The sequence below is a fragment of the Odontesthes bonariensis genome, chromosome 5 (assembly GCF_027942865.1).
Source record: "Odontesthes bonariensis isolate fOdoBon6 chromosome 5, fOdoBon6.hap1, whole genome shotgun sequence".
Taxonomy (NCBI): Eukaryota; Metazoa; Chordata; class Actinopteri; order Atheriniformes; family Atherinopsidae; genus Odontesthes; species Odontesthes bonariensis.
The window spans coordinates 27,000,700-27,027,630 of NC_134510.1; the positions used below are offsets into that span (position 1 = coordinate 27,000,700).

General features: G+C 41.8%; 1 protein-coding gene across 2 annotated transcripts in view; it reads left to right on the forward strand.

Annotated features, from left to right (window-relative positions):
• LOC142380215 (poliovirus receptor homolog) overlaps window positions 1–26,931 on the forward strand; it is a 98,765-nt gene that overhangs the window by 46,074 nt on the left and 25,760 nt on the right. Inside the window, exons 2-7 of one of the 2 annotated variants that reach the window (XM_075465874.1) lie at window positions 717–826; window positions 1,666–1,915; window positions 4,987–5,280; window positions 5,435–5,552; window positions 6,095–6,243; window positions 13,129–18,021. In XM_075465874.1, the coding sequence (XP_075321989.1) occupies window positions 717–826; window positions 1,666–1,915; window positions 4,987–5,280; window positions 5,435–5,552; window positions 6,095–6,243; window positions 13,129–13,715 (1,508 nt within the window). In that variant the 3' untranslated portion in view covers window positions 13,716–18,021. Of the gene's footprint in view, window positions 1–716; window positions 827–1,665; window positions 1,916–4,986; window positions 5,281–5,434; window positions 5,553–6,094; window positions 6,244–13,128; window positions 18,022–26,931 lie in introns of those variants that run through there. The other variant, XM_075465875.1, reaches the window with a different exon arrangement.

Sequence of the window (26,931 nt, forward strand, 5' to 3'; positions counted from 1 at the left end):
TAGTTTAGCAAGTAATTGCTTCTCTTTAGGGGAAACTGTGTTTCACTGGGGCCCGTAGCTTTCCAGTAAACACATTGTGAGCACACATGCATTGCGCCTCGGCTGCAGACATTTTGAGGTTATGAATCTGCAGGTAATCCATTCTTACTTAAAACAGGTGCCATCTTGCTGACATACACTAATGTGTGCTTATTCATACAAGTAATTGCATTTTCACAGAGACCCGGATTACTCACGGACGCACACGGGAACAGACTGTCGCCGTAAAGCTCCCTTGCGCTCTCACACACCCACTGACACAACACACTAAGTAAAGCATGTTTATTTTGACTCTGTTGTTACACAGGAATGTGTCGGCACAGCAAATGGCAAGCTATAGTAAAGCATAACCCATCCTCGTGATTTATGACCTATGTGCAAAAGAGAACTGGTTTTCGTCTTTTTTTCTTTCTTCAGCACATATCTCCCGTTTTTTCTTTTTTTTTGGCCTCTCCATCCACACAGGCACAGTCATGGAGAGATACCAGACTCCTGGCCTACTTGCCTGGGTTCCCCAATACTGTACTCTGTTGTACCAGACACTTCCATACTGTCCTCATTTATCATCAGGAGGCTTTTCATCAACATGATTTCTGTGCTCCCTTTCCCTGCTTCCTCTTCCAGCGAAGGAAATGACAGTTGTTCATGTTTTTCTTTCTCTTCTCTGTTTCATTCAGGAACATCGGGTCAGCGGGTGAAGGTAAAGCCAGAAGTGGCATCGTATCCTGGCCAGACGGTCAACCTGCAATGTGCCTTCTCGGATCCCACTGGGATACAGCTCACAATGGTCAGACACACGCTGCCAAGATGCAATTGTCTTATCTTTTTTTTTCAGTCAGCATTCGATTATCTCTATTCACCAAGACATTTATATTAACTCTAATCTGAGTTTGTGGTGTGAAATTCTCATAAAAATGTCTCTCATCCTGAAATTGCAGCTCACCGTGTTGACTTTACACAAAACAATTAGGTGAAATTGTTCAGGATTAAAATACTTCTCAGCGAAGGCGGGCAGGTGTCTGCCATGCACAGTTTTGCTATTTTTCCATAAAATTAAGTATTTAATTAACTTGACTTCATTCTCAAGGTGTTTAAATTTAGTCCTGCACATGCATGAGAGCACTTCCCTGCAATTAGAAGACCTTTAATTCAGGTCCATATCCCTTATTTATTTAGTAAATTGAACCTTAATCCAACAACTCGTAGCCCATAGAAATAATCTCAAGGCTGGCAACATGTTTTTATCACATTTAGGCTTAATGTTTTATTACCAAGACAAACAATACTAAGCTTAATATTGCTTAAGGGGATTGAAAATGGTAATGGTTGCACTTCTTAGTTGCATTTAAATGAAGTGGAAGTGCTCAAACTCAAACAAACAAGTTGTTTCCACTATGAACAGCTGAGATTGTAGTGCTCCTGGAGATGCTTAGATCCATATTCATACCTGCTCCACTAACTTCATTGGGATGCTGCGTGTGTTGTCTCACAGGGTTTACATTCAAATATGGATGCATTAAAATGCTCCTCAGTGTTGCTTATCAATGCCATGATAAATGATGCCTGTTGTTGTTTTCTGTAACCACACGCCTCCTGCCCTCTGACCCTATGCATGCTGCATCACAGGTCACGTGGATCTACGAGTCAAAGGACGGAAGCAGGACCAACATAGCCGTGTTTCATCCAAACTATGATCCAAACTACCCTGACTCGCTGATGAAGGGAAGAGTCAGCTTTATGCCCAGTCCTCCAAACCTGTCCAGCCCTTCCATCCAGATCAGCGACGTTAAGATGTCAGATGAGGGGAGGTATGTCTGTGAATATGCAACCTACCCCGATGGCAACGAGCAGGGCATCATTCAACTGGTCATGCTGGGTAGGTCGCTCACACATACTTGTGTTTTATAAAGATGTATGTTAAATTTACAGTACAACTGCAGTTGCTTTGAAGCACACAGGCCCATGAGTGTTTTGATGAGCATGAAATTTAGGTTAGTCATGTGATTTTATTTATTTATTTATTTATTTTAAAAAAATTAATTTTGCCTTATACATACCTTTTCAATCAAGGCTGTTCCGGTGCCTAATCTCGACCTAGTTCTTTGAGTTTTGACAACCACAAGTCTTTGTTTACGACCAAGAACTGTCTACGTCAGTTGCCTCAAAATGTAAATGTTTGCATGGACAGCAATATTCTGATAGTAATCTCGTTCTGATCTTAGTCTGAATAAAACTCCACCATGTAAACAGCATTTCTTGATTACCTCAACTGAAATAAGGTTATATTCGGAGTAAGCAATAATGTTAACAATCTATGTTGAGTTTGCCAATCTTTTGTAGATGTGTATACACCTATTGGCAGTATTATGTTCGACCAGAGTTTTCATGGCATGTTGTGACACATACTGTTCCTTTACCACCCTGCCCTGGGCTCCTAAATTTCCAGGTCTGCTTATTTTGAGCCACTTTTATCTTTTAATTTTAATTTTAATTTCATTGTCACCTGTACTAGTTTTCATGTATCAGATTGCTTGTTTCTGCCACAAGATCTGGCAACATCGGTTCACTGCAGAGAGTGGAAAAAGAGACAATTTTGGGGCAAAGGAGAAACCTGAGTGATCTAAAGTGCCGTGTTTTCAGAAATATGGATGATGATAATTAAGACTTTTGATTGGTGCAAACATTACATCAGTGTTCGAACTACAGGGGGACTCGGGGGATCCGAGACCCGAAAATCTCGGCATAGTTCGAACACTGCATTACATTTGTGTAATCCTTAATTGTGGTTGTATCTGCAACTCTTGTAAACTTCATAATCTAAGTTTTGTCTTTATTAGATGAGCATCAATAGTCTTGCTGTCTATGCACACAAGGCCATTGTTTTCACATCATCAGCTGATATAAACACGGGTGCCAACAGAGAGAACTTCAAACAAAACTGTTGCCTTAACAGACATATACAATGACATAATGACAACATACACATATACAATGACATAATGACAAAAAAAGTTTAAAAAAAATAAATAAAAAAATGGAGTTCAACAGATTCAGTAGTGGCTCCCAAAAAAAGTACCTAGTTCAGATTAATCAAAAAATGGGTCAAAGTTACTCACCTTCAACCGGCTGAGCGCCTTCAGAAGATCTTGACATGTATGTCAATCAGAAAATAGATAGAGTTGAATCTAACACATGCTGTGAAAGACAAAGCTTATTCCAATAAAACACAGAGGGATTGTTCCAGTCTCAAGCCTTCAGATTTACTTTGAAACCGTCGTGAGCAGCAGGTGTAGTTGTCCGATTTTAAAGCAAAAACAAAAGCTTGAATCTGGAATGGTGCCTCCGTTCTTTTATGGTTTTATCTTAATCTCATAGATGTTAGAATATGCTGTGTGCCATGGTTACACATCAAATGAGTGGACATATTTTGGAGGAATTCTTTTTTCCTCTTCTTTTTTTTTTATGTTTGATGACAAACAAAAATAAATAAATCATTGTTTGAAAGATCACTAACTACGATGGCCTATTACAATTGTTGTGCTTCATGTATAGATGGAATGTTTATGTGTTTATGCATTTGGTAGACGCTTTTATCCAAAGTGACTTACAAATGAGGATATGACATTACAGCTAACATCAAAGCTAACAATAAGCTACATAGAAGGAAAATCACTAGTCAGTCTCTGTCAGAGGTGACGGTGTAGAAATAGAGTGCAGGCATAGAGGGAAATACAGAAAGGGGGTGAATCAGTACAGGCTATATAGTCTTGTAGGAATACATATAGTCACTCAATATCAAACCTACGATACAGAAAATTACGATTTAGGCTTTGCAGCTCTGTTGTTACAAGCATTGTGCCCCAGAGTGAGTTGTGGTTTTACTTTTCTGTACTTGATGACCCACCTAGGGTTTGGAAAGTGATAATAGTTCTTTGTCAGGTGTAGAGGAGTCGAGCACAGAACTGTCTGCTGAAAGACCTGTAGCTTGAGTTTTTCCACAGACTTTCAAGCACCATTGACAGATTGACTAGTAACGACATTTATAATGAGAGAAGGTGGCCAACTGTCTTTATCAATTAAATAAGCTAGTCTAGCCAAAAACCTCATTCAGTGTTCAGTGATGTTAATCTTTCCAACAGTTTCCACAGATGCACTGAATTTGTGCCAAGATGAACCGAAGCAGTGCTATTATATATTTTCCTTAATTTAGTTAACCATCTGGTTGTAATTGGAAAATGCATATATACCCTGTAGACAATATGCATTATTACTGAATATCTTCTTCGACTTCTGTTTTATTTAACTCTTAACTTGTTATTTTGTCAAAGGTAGAATTCAGGTTAAAAGCATTTACAGCTTCGACTAATTGCCATTTTAAGTGGTATCATCAGACCATCTCTGTTCCTCTTAATGTAAGGAACCATTGGTCTAACCTTGGCCCTGCACCAGTGTCTCTGCTCCTCTCATCTCTCTCCATCTTATCAATCCCCCATGCCTTCCCTCAGGCAGTGTATTGATCTGGCTGCTTGTCATGCCTGCTGTCAGGTCCTGTCTTTCCTGCTCTCCTCTGATCGCACACTAGTATCAGAGTGGGCAAATTAGGAGTGCGATAGAGTAGAGGGGGTTGAAGAATCATAGAGCTCATGTAGTGATTTTGAAATTGTTTATGGAAATGCACTGAGTCAGTCAGTAAATTTTTATCCTTGGTATTAGAGAGGGAGGGAGGAGGGGGTGAGAAGGAAGGGATTTTGGTGTGTTTTGCACTGGTACCTGTAATTGTTTGTCCGTGAGGGCTCTATTGAGGGAAAAGACAGGATGTTTGCTTTTGCCATTATCTTTTTCATTAGATATCTTATTTTTATTTCATCTGTGTCTACGTCCTTTAAATTTCTCTGTCTCCCCTTGTCTCCATCCTGCACCTCATGATTTCATCCATTCTACCAACAGCTAAGCCTAAGAACACAGCCTCAATCGTAACAGTGGAGGCAAGCAGTAAACTGTCCGTGGTGGCTCGCTGCGAGTCCGCAGAGGGTCGCCCCGCTGCCAAGATCTCCTGGGTGACCACAGCCAATGGCAATGAAACAACAACATCTAAGGATGGGATCGACAACACCGTGACGGTGGGCAGCGAATACCATATGGTTCCCACACCTGCAGACAACGGGAAAGACATCAGCTGCTTGGTGGAGCACAGGACGCAGAACAAAATAGAGAGCTTCAAGTTGAAGCTAGCTGTTCTGTGTAAGATGCCACACACACTACCATGTTATCATAATTTTCTTTGATTTCCACACTCAAATGTGATCGGCTTTGTCCATTTCAAATCTCTTGAGTTATTAATTGAACTCGTCTCTGCCCACCCATGTCATTCCTGACCTGATCTGTCCTCCCCTAGATGCCCCTGAGGTGAAAATATTGGGGTATGATGACAATTGGTACATGGGTCGTACAAATTTGGTGCTCACCTGTCAGGCTGATGCTAACCCCGTTCCACTCTCTGTCAACTGGAAAACGTGAGTATCGGCATACTATGGAGTCTTGATTGTTTAGTCTCCAGGTCCATCGAGCTTTTATTTTTATCCCATTTTTTTTTCCTCCCTTCCCTTCAGTCTCAGGTCCACAATCTTCACGTAGCTGTAATGCTGTAATCAGCGCTTTTATTGTTGCCCGCACAAAACTGGGATCTGATTATGTAAATAGCCATATAATTTCTCATAATGAACTCTGTGACAAGATTTAACTGTTCCATAATGAGAAAAGCTGTGTTACTCCATCTCTTAAAAGCGGGAGAGATTTTATGGCTGGATCTTGCAGTTTTGATTATTTCTCATGTCCCCATTGCATTTTCCAGCACTGCACTGCTTTTTGAGGCGGGTGGGAAACAAACTGGTTTTGTGCTGCCGATCGAGATTAATGGAATTTGATGACACTGCACAGTGCAGCACATTTCCATCAATGTTCATCTTATTTTGTACAAAACTGTCATATATTTCCTTAAAACTTCTCTTTGGCCCTTTTCTTTTCTTTTCATGCTGATCTTCTAATGTTCCTGCAGCATGTCAGGAGAGTTGCCAGACACGGTGCAGATCAAAGGCAATGAGCTGAAGGTGCTAAAGGTTGACGAGGCAGTCAACACCACTTTTGTCTGTGAGGTCAAGAATCGCTTGGGAATCAGAAGGGATCAGGTCACAGTCATAATCAGAGGTGAGTTGGCTGTCACAAGCAAGCACACACCTTTAGCCTATAAATACACTAGTATGAAAAAGTCCCTTCAGATGTCCCTTCAGTCCCTTCATTAAATTCTTTAATGTGTGCATTTTGTCATAAAGGTGCCTTTTTGATGCACTTCCCTGTCATATGAGTTGGTGTCACAGATCCACTAATTTGCTGCTCTAGATGGTTTAAAGCCAATGCTTGATGCAATTTTCCCAAGTTGCAAATGTCCAAACATGCTGATAAATTATACATGGTAAATGCATCAATAAAGCGGTGACAATTTCAGGAATTCAATGAAACGCACACTTAGGAGTCATTCATCATGTAAACTTTCCTCAGGCTTGTGTGTGATGTATGGTGAACTGGAACCAACTGCTCTTTCATCACAGAAGCCACACATTTCTTGGTGTTCTGTGCTCTTATGGTGTCCCCAGGGATACAGTTTGCATCGACTCACATGCCAAACACATATTCTCTATGCTGAGGACAATCCTGGGTGTGGAGCATAGGTCTAGAGGGTCAAGCTGCTCTGTCCTGAGTGTGTGTTGATATTTGAGTGAATCAGTATATGTGTGTGTGTAAGTGCGTGTTTTTGAGTGGTTTTGAATTCTCAGCTTCAACTTTATATCCTTTTTTTTTTTTTTTTTTCTTTTTTTTCTTTTCTTACTGCTAAGAGTGAATTCCATTTCTCCACATCTCATTGCATGCTGTTAATAAAATGTATTATCAAAAGTGAGGCCCCTCGGCCCATGTTGTCCATGGGCAACATGGTCTGTTTTAGAGACGTTTAATTGCTATTCCTTTCTTTCTTCAGTAAGAGAGTTGTTCTCGATCCTAACGTCATGATCACAGAAAATACAGAGTAGCTTTTTAGCAACACTTGACCATCAGTAATGACAGGAGAGACTTAAGTGAAGCACATGAGCAGTATTTTTTAAGAGTCAGAATCTTGGCAACAAGGCTCCAATGACAAAGTGATGCATTTGATCGTAATGTCACCGTTGACTTTGAAACTATGTGGTTTGTAATGTCTCTGTTAAAGCTGATACGAGACTTTAACTCATGTGTTGTGCTTGTGAAATGCCTGTTAGTAGTCAGGTGTGTGTATTCATTTGCTGGATAGTTTATGGAAATTCAGGATTTGGAATATAGCCATTCAGAATGGTGCCAGTTAGACTGAAGAACAGACCATACTGTCCCAACCCCCTCCATTCCTCAAGAGTTTGGCTGTACCTTTCAGCAGGCTTCTCGCCTGCATTTCACCTCATACAAAATGCATCTCTTTCCCCTCTTCTGTCGCATGCTAGCACTTAACCTGAAGATATTTTCTGCTGACATCGGGGTAAAACTTGTCCGTAATGGGGTGGGGAGAGAGTATATTTCTGTGTTAGCTACATCTTAAGAACCACCCATCCTTTGCATGCCCTAATTTTTAGTTTTTCTTGTCCTCGTGCTCACTCTCCCCTTTTTTTGTACTTTTTTCTTTATTTCTCTTTCATTCTTCCCATCTTTCTTCAAATCCCTTCGCTCCTTATGGTGCCACAGCATGCACTCCTCTGGGGCCACTCTGTTCTTTTGCACACAGTTGTAGTAACTGGCCTCTGTAGCACAAGGGATGTCACAATCTCCTGCTGTGTTTTACAAGCAACAAGCAAGAAAGATGCAAAGATCCAGCGAGTCGGGGGAGCAAGATGGAGACTGCTGCTTTTAGACTACAAAGCAAGGGAGTGTGCACCAGGATAAATCAGTGCCAGCATGCAATCTTTAGTCAGAGAGGGTAAAGGCAAGAGGGATGGAGGGAGAGCACGACGCTGACAGCATTTAAAACTCCCATGGGAATCTTGTGCCACTGAATCCTATCTTCACAGCCATTGGCCTCCACTATCTCTCAGCATAGCGTGTGTTTCTGTCACTCTCCAAGCCTCTCAGAGCGGATCAGTCACCCTTTGCTGCTTCAGCTCCTCACTGCTGCTCTTCTCACTCCACCATCCATTCCTCTCCCGCTCTGTCTTTCATCCTACATTTTCACTCCTCCCCTTAGTTTCCTCATCCCATCATCTCCCTCTTCCATCTCGTCTTGTTCTCTCGGTACCAACCCCCCCACTCTTACTCATTTGTGGTTGAAGATAAGATGTGAGCTAAATCTGCCAACGGTTAAGAGGTGACTAAGGCAACCAGCAAGTGTCAGAGTGGAAGAGCTTTGTGGAAAGCAGAGACATGGAAAGAAGTGTCCAATAAAAAAAATATATATGTTTAGTTGAGAGAAATGAGGGAGTGGATGATGGTCAAAACAGAGTGGGAAAGATGTGCAGTGACTCCAGATGGGGGTGTGATTCAGACCTGCAGAGGCTAATGCGAATGTGTGTAGACAAACAGGGCTAAGAGGGGCCGACAGGCGTGAAATGGTCAGCACCTGCTACACTGCAGGTCCCCCTCTCTCTTTTATTTATTTATTTATTTTATTTATTTTTTTTTACCCCATAGCTGCATGACACACACACAAACATGAATCCACTCACTGATGTGTGTTTGCTTACTCGTGTCTTCTGCCCTCAGTTGTGCCCTGCGCAGGGGGCACAGAGAGGGATGGATGTCCTCTCTTCTCCTTGCCTCTCCTCCCTTTCATCTTCGATCCTGCTGCTTAGTCACACACAAACATACCCTCCTCTCGTCTTTCTCTCGATTTATCTCTGCCTTGCCATCTCTTTGGCTGCAGTTTGCTCTTTTCATTGCATCTTTCATCCTCTCAGTTAGCATATGCTCTCTCCTCATCCTACTTATCTTTCTCAGGTTGTCTTTCAGCCTCCACAAGTCTGATGCTGAGCTCCCTGCTGGAAGAGACTCCTGCCCCCAGCATTCTTTCTCCCTCTCTCATGCCCATGATATCTCCCTCTCTTTTTAAGCTTAACTCTTAAATAGCAGAAGCTCTTCCTTAATCACAGCTTAGTAGCCTCCATCCCTCCGTTCTGGACTCCTCTCAGGAGGGGGTTCTTGTGAGGCTAACCCAGATTCCTACCACTTCTTTTTTTTCTTTGTCTTTTTTCCTCTCATTGGTCCTAAAAGGGACAGCTCAGCTGAACCTAAAAAAAAAAAAAAAAAAAAAAGTTAAATGCCCCGGATTGAATCCCCATGTGGTCTGAGCGGCTCCTCAGTTCAACTGAAAAGAGATCTCCTTTCAATTCGGTGCATTTTCGCCCATTTTCAGACTCATCTGAGGAGACAGTTCAAGGGCAAGGGGCTTGGCTGTTTTCCTCCGATGGGTTAGGGCATGTGCGCGCGCATGACTCCCTGCATCTGCCTGTGTCTGTCAGTGTGTGTCTCTAGCCATGCGAAAACGGCCAGAGAACGGGTCTGATGGAGCCAAGTCTCCCTCCAGCCTGCAACTGGCCCCCTTCCCACCCCTCATTAGCACACATACACACATTTTTGCAACACACACACAGCTCTGTTCAATAATTTAACTTGCTGATACGGAATATTACTAAGCCATGCTCTAGGTGCAGCACAACCCACCATCAGATCACTGATGACCATAATCATGTGGGAATGTGTATGGGACTGTGACCATGCATGTTTTTGAGAAGCAGCAGTTAACTTTATTTCCGCTACATTGTTCACATTACTTGTGGTCATTTGGAGTGCATAGTCATTTTCGATGTGACTTCTGAGAAGCATACAGTGTTTTGGCTTCCACAGTATGCTATATGTATTTGGGGAGGGGGAGGAATTACTTACTCTAGTAGTGCATGTATCTTTTTTTTCTTTTCCCCCCCCTCCAGTTATCCACACAGCATGCATATTGCAGTATTTCTGTCGGCTCATCCAGCAGCATATGTTTATAGGACGTCCCCTCCTCACCCACTTAAATGAATTCCACTGGTGCTTTGTTAGGACGTGTCCGAGTCTGAAATGGGTCTGTGCTGGGAGCCTGAAGGGGGTTTGGAGGCCTTTATATCTTTCTTTAAAATCTTTCAAGTTCTGTCTCCAGAAGGTTAGAATAAAACATGAATTATTATCCACAGTAGGATTTACCAGCACAGACTTTGAAAGAGACACTTAAGAAGTGACTTGAGCAACACATTAAAAATAATTGGATGAGTAGTACTAAGGGAGAATTTGCATTTAGAATTTTAGTGTAATTTCCTTTGATGTTCGAGAAATATGTGGCCTCATCCGGCCCCAAAGGTTGCTCAGAGATTGCCATGTTGCATGTGGTGGAGTGCCACAGAGCCCGAAGTGATAATGCATTTCTTGTGTTCCCGTTACAAGTGGACACAGAGTCCTTGCTCTAGCTTTCATGTGTGTGAATTGGACTGTTTAGCACAGCATACGAGGCGAGAGAGCCAGAGTGCTTTTGGAGAAAACCAACGAATGGAGGAGAAAATGTATCCATCATTATTAATTCTTTCCCTGGGCATATGTTGCATGTGAACCGCAGAGAGAAGTACCATAAGACAGAAGTACAAATCTAAATTGGAGCGATGATGGGGAAAATGGATTGTAGGAGACTGAGTGCGTGCAGGAGACAGCTGGTGAAGTGGAGGCAGAGATGGAGGAAAGGGAAGTGGAAGACAGAAGAGGCAGACATATAGAGGAAGAAAGGAGCAGAGCACAGGTGCAGACAGCAGTGCACTTCCATTTTCTCACTTGACAAGAATCAGTGTTACAAGAATAATTCTGTCAGCTCTCTGTACACTTAACAAGAAGGGCAGGCTTCTGTAGGATTTCAAATGAGAATGACAATAAGAATAGGGCTGATTTGCCACTTTCAAATTTAGGCAGGGATTTCAACAGCAACGTCCTGTGGTTAATCCTCTGCAACGGCTGGTGAAAGTGCAGACAGGAGAGGAGAGCAGAGCTAAAGCAGCTGAGAGGCTGTTTAGTGCATCTGAGGGTTCCTGATCACTCTCAGCTCAGGACTAGAATTAAAAATGTATTTGCTCACAACGACTTTATTTATTTTCAAACCTTAAGGGAGCTGAAACACTTTAGAATGGCAGATAAAACCTGACTTTACTCCATAACATGATGTTTCTACAGCATTGTGCTTTTTTGAAAGTAATATGAAAGCATATTAAGTACAACAGAAAATAAAATCTCATAAAATACTTAATAACATAAATTCTTTGAATCCTTTAAAAGTGGGAATAATGTACATGAAAAAAAAATCAATTTTCCTTTCTAAGAGTAAGCTTACTCTTTAAATCTCCAAAGATGTCATGTTGCCGTAGAAACGGCTTATAGAATAAAATCTAAGCGGTCTTCATAATGTATTCATCCTTTCCATTTAAGAAAACTCACTTGATATGTTGTCTACACATTGCCTTGCAACATAACCGGAGCCTTTTGGAGGGCGTTTTTCTTCAAAGTGCTTCACAGTACAGTGACTGCAAACAACATTAATTCTGGCAGTGGTACTGCCAAACTCCCAGCCCACTGAGTTATAGATGATGACCACATGGGGAAAAGAGTCACAGGTTCTGTTTACGGGGAGTTGTCAGAGTCCCCAAAAGCACTTAGAGCCTGCATGTCATAACCCCAAAAGAGCCTGTGCAAAGCAATAATGCTCTTTTTTTTTTTTTTTTTTTTTTAATGGTTTTACTTGAAGCATCTTTACAAAGCTGTCTCAAAATGTCGACCGTCTGCCAAGAGCTCAAAGCTGGCATCAACTACTTACTGTTAAGATTCTTTTTCCAATGTGGTAGTAATTAATATTTAGTTGATATGAAATGTGATTTTATCCAAGATGGTACTGTTTTAGTGTTCAATCTTAGGTGTTTTATTGCCACAGTATATCGAGAAATTCCAAACAATATCCTGCCTGAGTCTTGGCTTGCTGTTTCCTTACCTGCAGAATATATAGTGCAGTTCAAATGCCTGCTTTAAAGTAGAGCACTAATATCACTTGAAAATGTCGTCAAGGTAATGGGAAGAGCCACACGGCTAACAATTCCATGTGGGACCTCTTCACAACCCTGATTTAGACTGAACCACTTCATCCCAGGAGTTTTTACGCATACAGATGCACAAATAGTAATACTGTATTGGATGGCAGAGTCCTAGTTTTGCTCAGATCCCCAGTAAGTTAGTCAGTTTGTACTCTAAGAAAGCCAATGAAATGAAATCTGTTCGTGTCTGTATGTATGTGGAGCAAGGCAGATGTGACTTGATGCTGGAGTAAATTTGGATCTGCATGTGGGGCAGATGTGTACTCAAACACTGCCTATTTTACAGAAGGGAAGAGAGGTGCCTGCCTGTCTCCCTGCTCTTCATTCATGGCTTCCAGGAAGAGTTGTCATTTCGCTGTGTCGCTTTGTCATTCACTCAGTCCGCCAACTCCTCCACCACCTTCTCCTCTTCATCTAATTCCACCCTGCCTTAATCCATTTGTCGTTGCCGTCCTCCTCCTCCTGCATGACCACCACCTGTTCTGCCTCGCACACGATGTTCCCCGCCTCTTCAGAAAGTGTGTGTGTGTGTGTGGTTTGATTTATTTATTTTTATTTATATATTTTTTTTAAATAAATATTTCCCCCTTGCCTTGCGTTGTGATTTGGGGTGAGTCTTGAATGGACCCTGGCTGTCGAAGGACAGCACAGGGAGAAACGGGACAGGAGCAGCTCTGAGTGAGGAGAGGAAATCACAGTGTAGCAGAAAGCACAACACACACACACACACACTTGACTGAATACAGTTCAGACCAGCATCACTGACATCTCCCTACCCCTCTTTTTTTCTATTTTTCCCTGTCTTTTCCTACTGCTCCTTTTAATGCTGTCTTCTTTTCCCCCTCTGGTTTTCTTTTTTTGTTCTCTTTCTCAACCTTTCTTCCCCTTTTATTCCCATTTTCTTTGCCTCTTCTCCCTCCTACAGAGCCCTCACCAAACCCATCCAATGCCGGCGTGGTAGCAGGAGCTGTTATAGGCTCCCTGCTGGCCCTCCTTTTGGTTGCCGCCCTCATTGCTGTGCTTGTCACCCGTAGCCGCAGACAGCAGCAGGGTTACAGAGCCAACGGCGGCAGCGACATGAAGACGCGTATATTCGGTGGCGGCAAGAAGGCAAGCAAGAATGGCACAGGTGGAGGAGCCGGAAGCGGCGGTGTCGAAGGTGGTAACAACAATGGCCCCATCTACGTTTGCAACGATAGCTCATCCCATCAGGGCCTTGGAGAGAAAAACAACCATCACCAGCCACTCACCATGGGGGGCCGGCCTGAAGCTGTCGCCACTACGCCCACCGCCCAAGACATCCTGCTGAGCAACGAATTAGACGATGCAGAGAGGAGGAAGTTTGATGAGATGGAGGAGGATGAGAGGTATGACCACTTCTCCGGAGGGGCTCCAATCCTTCAGCTACGCCCGCCTAATGACCAGGACGATATAATTGGAGCTTACCTGGATGACGACATGGAATCCCAGCGGGATGGTTCGGTCATCTCACGGACTGCAGTTTACGTATAGAGGAGGAGGAGAGCAACGGAGGTGGAGGAGGAGCAGGAGAAGAAAGGAGGCTTGAGATTTTCTCTTGAGGATTTTGTGGCTCTAGGGTCTTGTCCCTGTCTGATAAGAGAAAAAGAAAAGAATACCATTTTTATTTTTGCAATTGAATTTAAATGTATCCTACTATTAATCACAGTGCAGCCGCAGAATGGACTTGATTGAAAAAGAGGGTGTGTGGGATATTTCAAAAGGAGCATTATCAGGTCCCTAGGAACTGAAAAGCAGAGGAGAAAAGAACAATCCGTCTCCCACTGCTTCTGCTCATGCTCTCTCTATCACTGGGACCTTGACTCTTGACAGACAGACTAAGAGAAACTACATAGTGTTGGAGAAGGATAGTTGACTCATGATTGAAGCTTCGTTATAGAGGAGGCATCCCGCTTACATATTCACTCTTACCTTTACTAGAAAATAGGGTTGTTGCAGAGTTACATGTTGCCTGCAATTCTCAGTCCTCCTGTGGGAAACCTTTGTTTTGGTAACGTGTCGTGCTGTGACATCTTGGTGTGTTGATGTGGTTTTAAGGTACAGACAGCAACCATCAGGTGTATTAGAGAAGTGAATGCTATCTGCTCATGCCTACAAATGAGTTCCCCTCTCTGCTCTCTCTGCCTTCCTCTAAAACTCGAAAAAGCATCTTTTCAGATTATTAGACATTAGACTCTAGAATTGAACTGAAACTAAGTTTGACGAGCATTCGCTCCTTTGTGTGTTTCACAAATACAAAAGCAAACTAATTCAAACAAAGTAAGTTTGCAGAGAGTTTGAAACAACTTCTTAACAAGGTAGTCACATGTAAACTTTTGTACTGTGCCTGGAGGTAAGAGACGGTAAACAAGCGATGAGGGAATGAAGTGTAGCTGATCTGACAGGGTCAAGGGATGAAGAGGGGGATGCAGGAGGACGGGAGATGAGCATGTCTCTTCTCTTCCCTTCCTCCTCATCGTCATCTCTTCAGAGCGCTGCTGACAGGAGGAGCTTGATTGGTAATGAGCCGTGAAGTCGCTCGCTTAGCCGGGACCAACAGATTGCCACCACTTATCGTTTATGACGTGGCGTTTCCTCTCCCTCCTCCCAACTCTATCTCGTCCTCATCCCTCTGTCTCTCCATCTTCCTGTATCCCTCTCTTCAGAGTTTATGAGGAGTCTATGATTTATCCAGGGCAGTGTTGAGGTCAGGGCTACCGAGAGCCGGGGAGTATTTTACCGCTCCTAATGTGTCAAATGCCCCACTTACTCGACTTCAACCCTGCTTGCCCCGACATATCAGGACTGACTAATCCACCTGGGGTGGCCACACTCACTCTGTCACACACAGACCTCCTGCCTTATCCCACACCTAAGTAAGTGGCCGGATGTAACAGAACATCACCTCCAAAGTGCAGTGACATTGGGTAAGACTGATTTTCCAGGAAGGATAATGTAACATTTCTTTCCATTAGCAGATATAAAATGCAGTGAATTGATTGGAAGACATAAAAGGTTGGGTATTATTGACTAACGGGCTACATGTGATGAAGTGGCCCTTTTTATGAGACAGGTTCAGGGCTGATTCTTTCCTGAGTGTTAATTCATTCTTTTTTACAAGTCACCAGAGGATTTCTCAATCAATTCTTACTCCATGGCTACTGTACACTGCTGTGTTTGAGGCTCAGCGTGTACTTAGGCATGCATCAAAGAATCCGGACAATCGTAGTAAGAAGCTTTTCTAATCACGCTTTTCCCAGGTTTCTAATCAACTCCCCCTCTGACCCCCACAGGGGAATCTAGTCAGTGTGGTCTCGATGACTAGACCGGCCTCTCCAAAGCTAGCTAAGATCTGGGTTGGCGCATGCTTTAGGTCATAAGGGTCAAAGACAGGGTGACTCATTGCCAAGGGCAAAGATGACTGTGCTTACCTACATCTCTTATCATGGCTGTTTAACCTTGACCTACTGATGTCAGAGCAACACTTGAATACAGACCTTGTATCTGTATAGTCGTAGTGAGTCCTCGTTTGCGATGTGATGGCTGTGAACCTTCAGACAGGTGGAGAGAGAAAAGGAGAGAAGCAGGAGACGGATTACAAAAATAGACGGCATTTAGTGTTGGCACCGTGTGGCATATTGTAAGACAGTGTGTTCAATAGGAATATTGTGTAATGGCCTTAGCTTATACTTAAATGCAACTCCTGTCAGCCTGGGCTATTGTAAATGTACCAAATTTGTCACAGCCACTACATGGAAAAAAAACAAAAACGTATTACTTATTTTTGCACTTGTTTGTCAGAGCTGCAAAGAGAAAAATATGAGTGTGAAAGTTGGTTTTAGAAGTTAAAAAAAAGAAAAATCGACAAGGGACAAAATCTTTATGTACATTTTGATGTGAGGTATCTGTGTACTATATATGTCTCTTTATTTTTCTTGTGAAAATGTGGATATTTATGAAAATGTAAATATCACATCAATATGAGCCAGTGTTGCCAGGAATAAAGAGGAAGGTGTTCTTGTTTAGTCTAAGCCTACAGTTAATGTCTGAGGGGGCTTTCAGAATGTAATTTTCCCCCTGATGAATAGCTCAGTGGTTTGTGTGTTACAACACACTGAAGTAGCTGAGCTTGGCTTACCTGAAGCCCAGAAGGAAATTTGATTTGGGGACAAAATTAGGCTGTTTTTCCAATTTCCTACATTTCCACAAAATAAGCACATTTCTTTTTTTTTATTTTTATGTGCACTGTAGCTTTCTTCCATCCTTTTGATTGATGCTTTGCACAGGGCAAAAAAACCCCACACAGGTTATCAGGTAGACTTTCACCACACAAGCAACGGTCCGTGTTGTGTCTGAGTCAGCTCTCTGTTTGCGTATAGTTGTGTGTTGGTGTGTATTTTAGTGATGCTCACAGGCTTTTGGACATCTCTCTTTGCCGTCGGGACTGTAACCTGAGTAGCCACTCTCTGTCACCATGAGAAAGTGGCAAAGTGAAAATATTGTGCATTTCAAAGACACACATACTGTACATATACACTCTGAGAATGCAGAGAAACATTCGCCCACACGCAAACACCCCTCAGTCGCTCTCATTATGCTCACTCCCACAGCCAAACTGTGCAGCAGACTCCTCATACCTGACAACTTTGCCATCTTCTGACATGAGCCCACACAAATGCACTCACAAAGCTGCATATACACACACACACACCAAAAGTAAATAAATAAATAACACTAACATTATAAAAAGTCTTCTTTTCCCTCTGCTTGCTCAGTAGCTGTGTCAGGATGTATACTGTGTCCTGTTCGTTTGGAAAGAGATGACACAAGATGTGCCCAGAATCTGTAACCATGTTGGTTAAGGGGACCACACACACCTTTCAGTATGTCAGAGAAGCTTGCTTTTTATTGAAACCCTTTATCCGTCATCTTTGTTCTGCACAAGAAATATAGCTTTCGTTAGAATGCCGAGCTCTTACCCATCATGGATCCCTTTCAGTGGTTATACAAAAGTCGCTCATCCTGCTCGCCTCCAAAATGTTGTTTTCGACTTCTCATACTTTTAGCCACCACAGACATGCACACCACAACATCCAGCCCTGTCAAACAAAATGCTTTTAATAAACCCTGTGATTTTTGACTGGGTCTAGCACAAGGTTATCAGTCAGAATATCCAATTTATTTATTTTTTTTTCCCGGAATGCCACATACTGTTGATATTTGTTTGGCTCCAGACGTCTGATGACTAATCAAAGCCTTAACATCTCCCATGTCACTCGCATAAGAGGAAAAAAAAAAAAAAAGAGGAAACCTTCCTGTGTACATAGTATAAATATATAAATATGTAGCAGAGAAAAAGAATTACTAATTTATGGTGTCACATTTGTGTATTACTCAGTGACGGCAAGCATGAAGGATTTATTTTCTCCTATTAGAGCCTCTCCTCTCTTCTGTTATTTTGCAGTGCTTTATAATTTATGTTTTCTGAGTGCTTTATTCTTGACTGCTGCGCTGTGATTGCTGCCAAAAAAATGGCAAATGTGCTTCTTCTATACAAGTGAATGGTATACAGACACAACAAAACAGTCTTACCCCAAATGTGCTTTTTATCATTGACTGCTATGTGTAAAAGTTGTTTTATTTTTTGTATTTTTTCATTTTTGAATTTATCTTGGTCTTTGGAAAAGAAAAACGGAATTAATAATGTCACAATTTTGTCATGTCTTAATTTTGTCATGTCTTTCTATGTATTTTTTTCTTATTTGGTTGATATTAAAGACTTCTTGATTTTTGAAATGTTCCAGTGTTGCTTGGTGTGGTTTGTTTTTTCTCTCCTTCTCTTCCTTCCATCTCTTTAACACTTGGTGTCTGAGGAGCCTGATTGAATACGAGCGCCAGTCATTGATTCTTCATGATTTGATTTATAGATTCATTGATCCGTTATCTGTTGATCCAGTTATGATATACCTTCTTTTTTTTATTTATTATTATTTTAAACTCTCATTTCCTGGTCTGACTATGTGTCTCGTTTCACTTTTGATAAAACTGTGTACGTGTCAACATAGGTGTGATAACAGGTTCATGGGAAAACTAAGCACGGGAGGTTGAGAACCCATTTTGTGGATCACTGTTGTCCTATTCTCGAGCTCCACCTCTTCACAGGGTCTCTGTTCTGCACATCTATCCTGGTTGGTTGAAGTGAACTTGCTGCCTTGGTAACAGGTATGTTGGAGATGATGTAATTGTTTAAAGGGCTCATTTCTATATGAATTTTCTCACCTGAGCATGTAAATAATGAAAAGTGATCAAGGGAGATCAGCATTCCTTTTTTTTTTCTTTTTTAAAGATAATACATCCTGTGAGGCCCCAAAATCTCTCATGTACGAACTATGCAGGCACGGAGAAAAGGGTAGAGAAGAGGAATGTGTTAATGTAGCTTCAGTGGTTTTCCTGGAGGGAGGCAGTTTGTGTTTTCAGTTGGGGAATGTGCAGGCCAAGCTGAACCCTGGTGAAAGGGGCGCCTCTCAAAGGCTGCATTGTTTGAACTCTGACTAAACCAAACTGGTTTAGTCAAATTTTAACAGAAGGGCAAGTAGAGGTTTGCATGTCTGTTTATGTATGAGTGTGCTGGCTGGAGTGTGTTCATGCAAGCGTGTGCACCTGCCTCATTTGGTTTACATGTATTCCAAAAAAATCCTGTGTATCCCCAACAAACAGCACAATCGCATTCTGCTCTCAACAACCTCGTGATGGTGACAGTTGGTTTTTGGCGGTTTATGGCAGCGTGTCCTCAATGTTTTTCCCGGTGCTTCGATGCCATCATGTATCTGTGTGTCATTCTGGCTCCTTGTCACAGTTAATTTTTGTTGCAGGCTTCTTCTGTCAATGCAGCTATTTACTGTGAGTCCAGCCCACCATCTGGCCACTCTAATTGCTTTGGATTTGAGGCAGGCGAGATAGAGAGCACTTACACACACAGACGCACTCCGACTCTGACTTCAGTTTTCTAGTTTAATGTAAAAGACTCGAGTGCAGCAGCAAAGCTTTTAAGCTGCAGCTTGTAATAAAAGCCTGTGCCACACTTTGGCGTTTTTGTCTCTTTTTCCACAGAAAAAGGTACGCGTGAAAACTGTGAACCCCGTAAAGCCAGACCTGTTTCATTTGAGCTTGGGGCAAATAACCTGAATCTGAAGCCAAAGTGACAGCAATTACACCACTATCAACATTATCTTTCTGTGACTAGACATGGTGTGGTGCCCTCAGGCAATCTGGCTAGCTGGTGGTGGCCCTGTTTATACCGAGTGTCGGTGTGTGCATACATAGGTGTGCATTCGAGAGAGGGTAAGCTTGTAAGTGTGGTCTTTAGTCGAACAGCATGTGAAAGAAGTCTGTTGCTGTTGTTGTGTTGAGTACTGTGGCTTCAGAGAGGATGTTATTGTGTGGAAGTGTTTATGGACTTATCTTATCAGATTGTTCGATGTGTGACTACAGTGACATGTCACTGTTTCCCACATGCATGTTTGTGAATGGCTTTGTATTTAGCTCCGACAGCCCAAACTCTCAGTGCTGATTAAACATCTGATCTGTGTGTGTGGATTAGCACACAGACCCACTTCGGTCTCTTTCTGCTGATAACTGCTAACACAATGCTCCTCATTTAACCTCTCATCCTCCCACTCTAGACCTCACTAATAAATCCCAGAGTGAGTGATGGATGGCCAAGCCTGTTGCAGGGATATCTAAGTGATGGATGTGGTGACCCGAGCCCTCACTGTGATTAAAGCTCGCCTGCCTCTGACCTCAATTATTAAAGAAGGTTTCTACATATTTTTATTAGCGTTAAAGTAACCGTCCTTTTTTCTTGCCTCCAGCAGTTTGTGTCGAGTGATGCATGCTTGTATAAGATGCAATGAGGGTGATATTTCTCAAGATTTGGGCACTGCAGCCCTCTAGATTTGACTTATAGCTGTAAGTCCTCATTATCCTTTAGTTTTAGGACAATTATCCAAAGATGGAGGTAATTACCAAGTATTTATGTTAAGGGTCTAATTTGCAGCACTTGCCAAGTGGGTCATTTGACCTCAGTCCAAGCATGCACTGCTATAGATTAGATTGAAGGAGAAATACATAAAACGGCAGCAGTAAAGGCCTGGCGATCCATAAAAAGACGAAGTCTGAAGTGTCTTGTCTGTTGGTTGTCGCCCCCCCCCTTTTTTTTACTCCAGTACAGCACATACCTTTGCTTTCTAAGCCATGCTTGCACATCTGTGAAGCTGTCCTGCAGATTTTTTTTTCTGCTAATTGCTGGTGTTGTCATGTCCATATTTAGAGTTGCAATGATTTGCTGGAAAAACAGATTATTTACATTACATATAGCTTTGAAGTGCCAATCTGTAAAAGGGTAAAATTGATGATAATTGTCTGTGTCTGTTGTAGTAGTCAACATCATAAAACCGCTGGGTGTCACACTAGATGAGCCGCATCTTGGGACAAAACAAACGCTGCAAAAACCAAATGTTAAACTCAACTAAGCTTAAGAAGCTCAAGTATGCCAGTGTTTGAAATGTATGTTTAAGCTTTGTAATACCTGTATATTCTAGACTATTGATTAGAAACACAAGGAAATGTACTATCTCCTCAGATATTATTGTAATGATGTTCATCATTCAATTAAAGGAACAGTTCACTATTTAAGACCTTGAGTCCCAGTTCCAGCTTGTTTATCAAGAATAAGAAATGAGGAGACCATTTTCACAACAATAGCTCATTTCTATCCACTTTGGCTGTTTTCGCTGGTCCATCCTGCTGCTACAGACTCTCCATTGGGCACTCTGTTCAATGTCCTTAAAACAATACTAATGTTAATTTTAAAGAAAAGGTCAACTCACCGGGTGGTTAGTGGTATTAAAAAAAAAAAAAAAAATGTCGGCGCATTTTATGGTTTTCCATCCGTGTAATCCGTGTTCTTTGCTGTTCAGGAACTATTTTTCATGCTAAATCACGACGCACGTAAACATCCGCTCTATATTTGAGTCTGAGGCTCTAGCCCTGGCGCGGTGATCTGAAAGTGAAAAGTCTTCCAAACGGAATTCAATTGGATTACAAAATGCTAAATAAAGCAAGAAATAACTTTTATTTCGTAACGCAATTTTTTTAAATAGTGAACTGTTCCTTTTAAGCGATTTGAGAAAATAGAATTGTCAAGTACAAATATGGTAATTGGTAATATGGTGATATCTTAGTTTTTCTCTGTGTTACCTGCTTTAGGTTAGCATGTTTTGACTAATATTGTAGCATTTAAACCGAAGCGTGACATGAATTTAATGCTAGTTAACAGTAGTTGAGATGTAAACAAATGTAAACATTCATTCAGAAAGGTCAGAAGATACATTTTTGTGGAGATCTCGAATGCCTTTTAAATAATTAATGGCATAGTACTGAATTGGACCTTACTGAATTGATTGATTTGGATTAGAATTGCATTGAATTTTAATTGTTTGGATTAAATTGAACTGTACCTTATTTGATTGGGCTTGAGTATTCAGTGTATTAACTGTACTGAATTGAATTAAATTAATCTTCAGGGAGCATTAAAAGTTGACATTTTACATGTAACGTTGTTCAGCCCAGTCAATTTGTGTAATTGTGTTGGACCATGTCGAGGAAAATAAGTATTTAGGGGATAGTTCATCGTGTGTGTCTGGTCAAGATCACTGTTTGCCTACTTCAACACCCTCCTCTGATAATTACTCTATTAGGAGCGCCGACTCCAGCTGGCCTGGTCTTTCATTCGTACAATTTGAAACCATGGTAACCAACACTAGGTTTGAGGAGATCAAAATAGTAAAGTCCTTATCATTTTTCCAGCTTTCTCCCATTGTCAAGCCTTGATCGTATTGGAGACTCTTACTTATAAGATCTGGTCTGAATGAATGCAGAAAAAGACAAGTGTCGGGTTTCCACTCCACTTTATTCATCTCCTTTGTAGAGTGTGCTTTAATTTCAACAACAATTTAGCTTCAAAGTGGAATTCCTCACATGATTCAGCATCCAGACAGAAGATCAATAAGTCTATGCCTGTAGCACAAAATGTATCTTCCCCTACAAGAACGGGGCAGAAGGGGTGGACGCGTCATCTTGACAAGGCCTGAATCACCAAGGCAGATGAGGTGAGACATTGTTTCTGTGTGGGTTTTGGAGGTTCTGGTTTGGTAAAGCGGTCTCAGATGGCTTAGTGTGACGGGCTGGCATGTCTGCCTATGCCATTGCTGAGGAGAAATTTCTTTATAGGTCAGATGAGCATTCGTTTGATAAGTTTATGAATGCTTTTAACTAATCTGTTCAAGAGGCTGCATGGTTTTTGTATAAGGCCTGTGAGCATGGGTTTGATAAGTTTGTGAAATTGATCAAATCCATGTTCACTGGCCCGTGTCGGGCTGGCCTGCAGGGAAAAATATGCTACAACATTTCTGAGCTATGAAAACTGTAAAATTGGGAGATGCCTAGATACTTTTGGACAGAGATCAAAAATGGAAAATGCAGTTTTCCTAACATATGTTAATGTTGTGAAGGGGCTCCGAATCCAAATTATGATCCTTCTACTAAATGTTACCACATAGTTTTGGTGACTAAAACACAGGAGTGAATTTGTTTTTTTTTAGGAGCAAAACAACATGGGCATATAACCAATTTGTCCTCTAACTAATGTGTTTTTCACTGTAGCCGCTGGGCTGCAGCATAAAAAGGTTTCACTGACTGTTGCAGTCTGGATCACATACATTCTTCTAATACTTGTTGACTGCACTGTATTTCACACACCCACATTTTCACTGGTGATTGTGGCTGCTTTCACACTCCCTTGTTTCATTTAATTTGATTTAAATGAGTATTTTTAAAAACAATCTCTCAAGTGGAGTTCTTAATTTCACACTGTCTGAGTCAGTTTGTGACAAATTTGGGTATTTTTTTCATAATTTGAGTCAGTATAAGGGAGTGTAATTTGTTTGCCTGACCACAGTGGATTGTAAATGTTGAATTAGCTTTAGGTCTTGTGGCGCAGGTTATCGTGCCTACAGTGTCTTTATTTTGTGGAAACTATTGGGATTGTGTGCTCTACTCCAATCTTCTGTTTTCTCACCATTATGTTGCTTAAGTGATGTTTGTTTTTGTCAGGGAGCAACTACTCATCCAATGTTTAGCCCAGAAACGAGCACTGACTTAATATCGTCGACGTTACGAAATGCAGGTGAAAGCATTGGGATAACATTGTTTTTGTTCGACAAAAAATCTATTATTCACCAAGTAGGAAATCTTTAAAAGTACCTGACCTTAAAATGTATTTTCTCCAGCAGAGCATTGTGATCATTATAAGAAAGGTGAAAGCAAAATGCAGAGGAAGTTAAGTTGCAAATAATCACAGGAAATTGGAAATCGTATCAATCCTCTTCCTCAAGCGGTAAATGAACCTCCGGCTGCTGGTCAGTGAGTTTGGTTCGCGTGTGCTGCATACACGCACACACATACACAAATGAAAACCGAAGCAGACAGACAGGGGGAAGTGAATGCTCCTGTTTCCCCTGGAGGCCTCTGGGCGTTTACTCTTCCTGTCCCGTGCTGACAGGACTGGAGGTAACGTGGTGGTTACACTGCATTGTTAGGCTGATGGATCTCCCTCGGGGTAACCACGTGCACGGCCAAGAGCTGAGAGGGCAGAGAAGGGCAGGGAGAAAGGAACGGAAAGTGAGAGGCTGTATGGAGGAGGAGCAAAAAAAAAAAAAAAAAAAAAGACTTGATGCTGAGGAAAGAGAGCTGACTCCTTTTGCAAACCCTACAGAGCTAGCCGATATATAAATTTGAGAGTGACTAATGCAAGATTGAGTAAACGGGGGAAAAGAGGAGAAAGGAGGAGTGGAGGAGTCAGCAAGGATGGACGGGGCAAAAGGGCAAAAAGCAGAACAGTGAGGGAGGAGAAGTCTGATTAAAGATAGAGTATAGATGGCTGACTGAAAGGAGGAGGATGATTAGGGCTGAGCTGTTGCAGCTGTGTTTATTTTAGCTTGTGTGTGTGTGTTTGTGCGCGTGCACGACTGCCTGCCTATGTGAGTAAGACTGGAGAGAAGAAGCTTTGACTGAGGTGCTGTTTACACATACCCGGGTATTTTGATAAACGAAGACCTTTCCCTTCGTTTGTGCCTTTCGTTTATACACAAACGGAGTTTTTTCCTCCGAAAACGAAGCTAAAAAAAAACTCCGGCAAAAGTGGAGATTTTTTAAAAACTCCGTTTAGCGTTTGTGTGTAAACTGGTTGAAAGAGATGAAAACTGAGTTTTGGGAATGGAATGAGGAGTTGTCGTCATAGTACAGAGCCCCGCCCCTATCCGCCATGTTGGCAGGATGCTAGCGTGAGAACGCCATTCTCTCCGTCCATTGTTTATCTGGCAAGCATGGAGGTACTAGCAGCATTTCTGTTGTTGAGAGCTATACTCACTTGTGTGATTTTGAAAATTACAGTCATACAATGTATTGAACAACAAAGACATTTTTCACGGCTTTAGCAGTTTTATAGTCCAGCGCAACGTGTAAAAGTAGCTCAGTCTCGCTATCAGTCCACACACATGAGCCTGGCGCCATATTTTCTTCTTGAAAAGGATCCGGAAGTTCTTCCTGTCAGCGGTTCTCTATTAGGCTTCTGATTGGCTTGTGTGGAATTCTCATTGTTCTAACACTGCCACCGTCAGGCTTGGCGTAATTTAACAGCTCTTGATAGCGTATTTATGCGGATCAATGTAGACGTGTTTTTTTTTAAAAACGGGGCTGTGTGCACCAAGTTTTTTTTGAAAACGAAGGTTAGAAAATATGCGTTTATCAAAATACCCGGGTATTTTGAAAAACGAAGACCTTTCCCTTCGTTTGTGCCTTTCGTTTATACACAAACGGAGTTTTTTCCTCCGAAAACGAAGCTAAAAAAAAATTCCGGCAAAAGTGGAGAGTTTTTAAAAACTCCGTTTAGCGTTTGTGTGTAAACTGGTTGAAAGAGACGAAAACGGAGTCTTCAGAATGGAATGCGGAGTTGTCGTCATAGTACAGAGCCCCGCCCCTATCTGGCAAGCATGGAGGTACTAGCAGCATTTCTGTTGTTGAGAGCTATACTCGCTTGTGTGATTTTGAAAATTACAGTTATACAATGTATTGAACAACAAAGGTGCGTTATGGCGCGGAGAGCAGCAATTGCGGAGCTTCTGTTGGCAGACAGAGCCCGGCCATACCACCGTCAGGCTTGGCGTAATTTAACAGCTCCTGATAGCGTATTTATGCGGATCAATGTAGACGTGTTTTTTTTTTTTTAAAACGGGGCTGTGTGCACCAAGTTTTTTTTGAAAACGAAGGTTAGAAAATATGCGTTTATCAAAATACCCGGGTATGTGTAAACAGGAGAGCCACTGACCTCCACGCACCTGCACAAACACCCACCACCAGATGAAGGATGCAGCGTGTGCGCTCGGGTTGTTGTCAGTTAAATAAGCCCCAAAAGGTCTTCATGCTGTGACTTACCTGGAACAAATCTTGTTCCACAGAAGAAGAATCAAAAAAACAAAACAAAGAACATCATGTGAATGCAGTGTGACCACCAGGGAGTATAGCTTTAAGCAAGGTGTGTAAGGGTCTGTGTGTGTGTGTGTGTGTGTGTGTGTGTGTGTGTGTGTGCGTGTCTGCGTAGGCACGAATAAAAGAGATTATATCAGGGAAAGAATGGTTTGTTGCTGCTCCCAAGAATAGCTTCTGTGACGGAAATGATTTTGATGCTGTATGCAAGGCTGTGTGTGTGTGTGCGTGCGTGCGTGCGTGTGTGTGTGTGTGGTTGTGTGTCATTTTTTGTGTATTTGCCCTGGAGTGTTTTGCAGATCAAATGCTCTTGCTGTTTAATTCACCGTCTCAGCAGGCAGCTCTTACTAAGTATACACACTCGCTGGCACGTGCATGTCTGCATGCACCCAGATGTAAACCTACAGAAAAGGAGTTGAATGTGAAGATAAAATGCAAAATATGTCTGCAAATATTTGGTCTGGGGGACGTGAGATATCTTCTGGGGACTGCCAAGTTTGTAGTGAATGGCGGACGAGTGTGTTCATGTTCATTTGTGCATGTAACTGCTGTGCACGTTTTTGTCTCACTGACGGCATGGAATTTGAATACAAATGAGTTTTTCCTGTTTGGGAGTTTATCGCAAATGTTATCTCTGTGTTGATTACAATGACTTGTCAGGCAGCCGTGGATGTTTATCCACTTTAGATGTTTCAACATAGAATCAGAATTTAATGAGAGAATTTTTTTGTATTCTAATTTAGTAAGTGTATTGATCCTTTACCAATATTAGTATTTAGGATAAGCATCTCCCTAACAAATCTAGCAGTTTCTTTGTTTTCATGTAACTTTTACGTGCGCTTCTAACAACTGCAGTGATGCTCAGTTGGGTGTGTTTGTCTTGTAAGAAATGAGAAAATGAACAGAAAAAAAATCTAACTTGCACATTGACACAATGATATTTCATACATTGGAAGCTGATATTTCCAACAAAACATAAATGCAGCTACTCCAAACCGACTGGAAGGCAGTGGGTTGGTGAGTTCCATTAAATTTCAGTTTGAAATTTTTTCCTGATCTTTCAAAAAATAAATGTACATACGCAAAGTGCTTGCACAAAGAACAATTT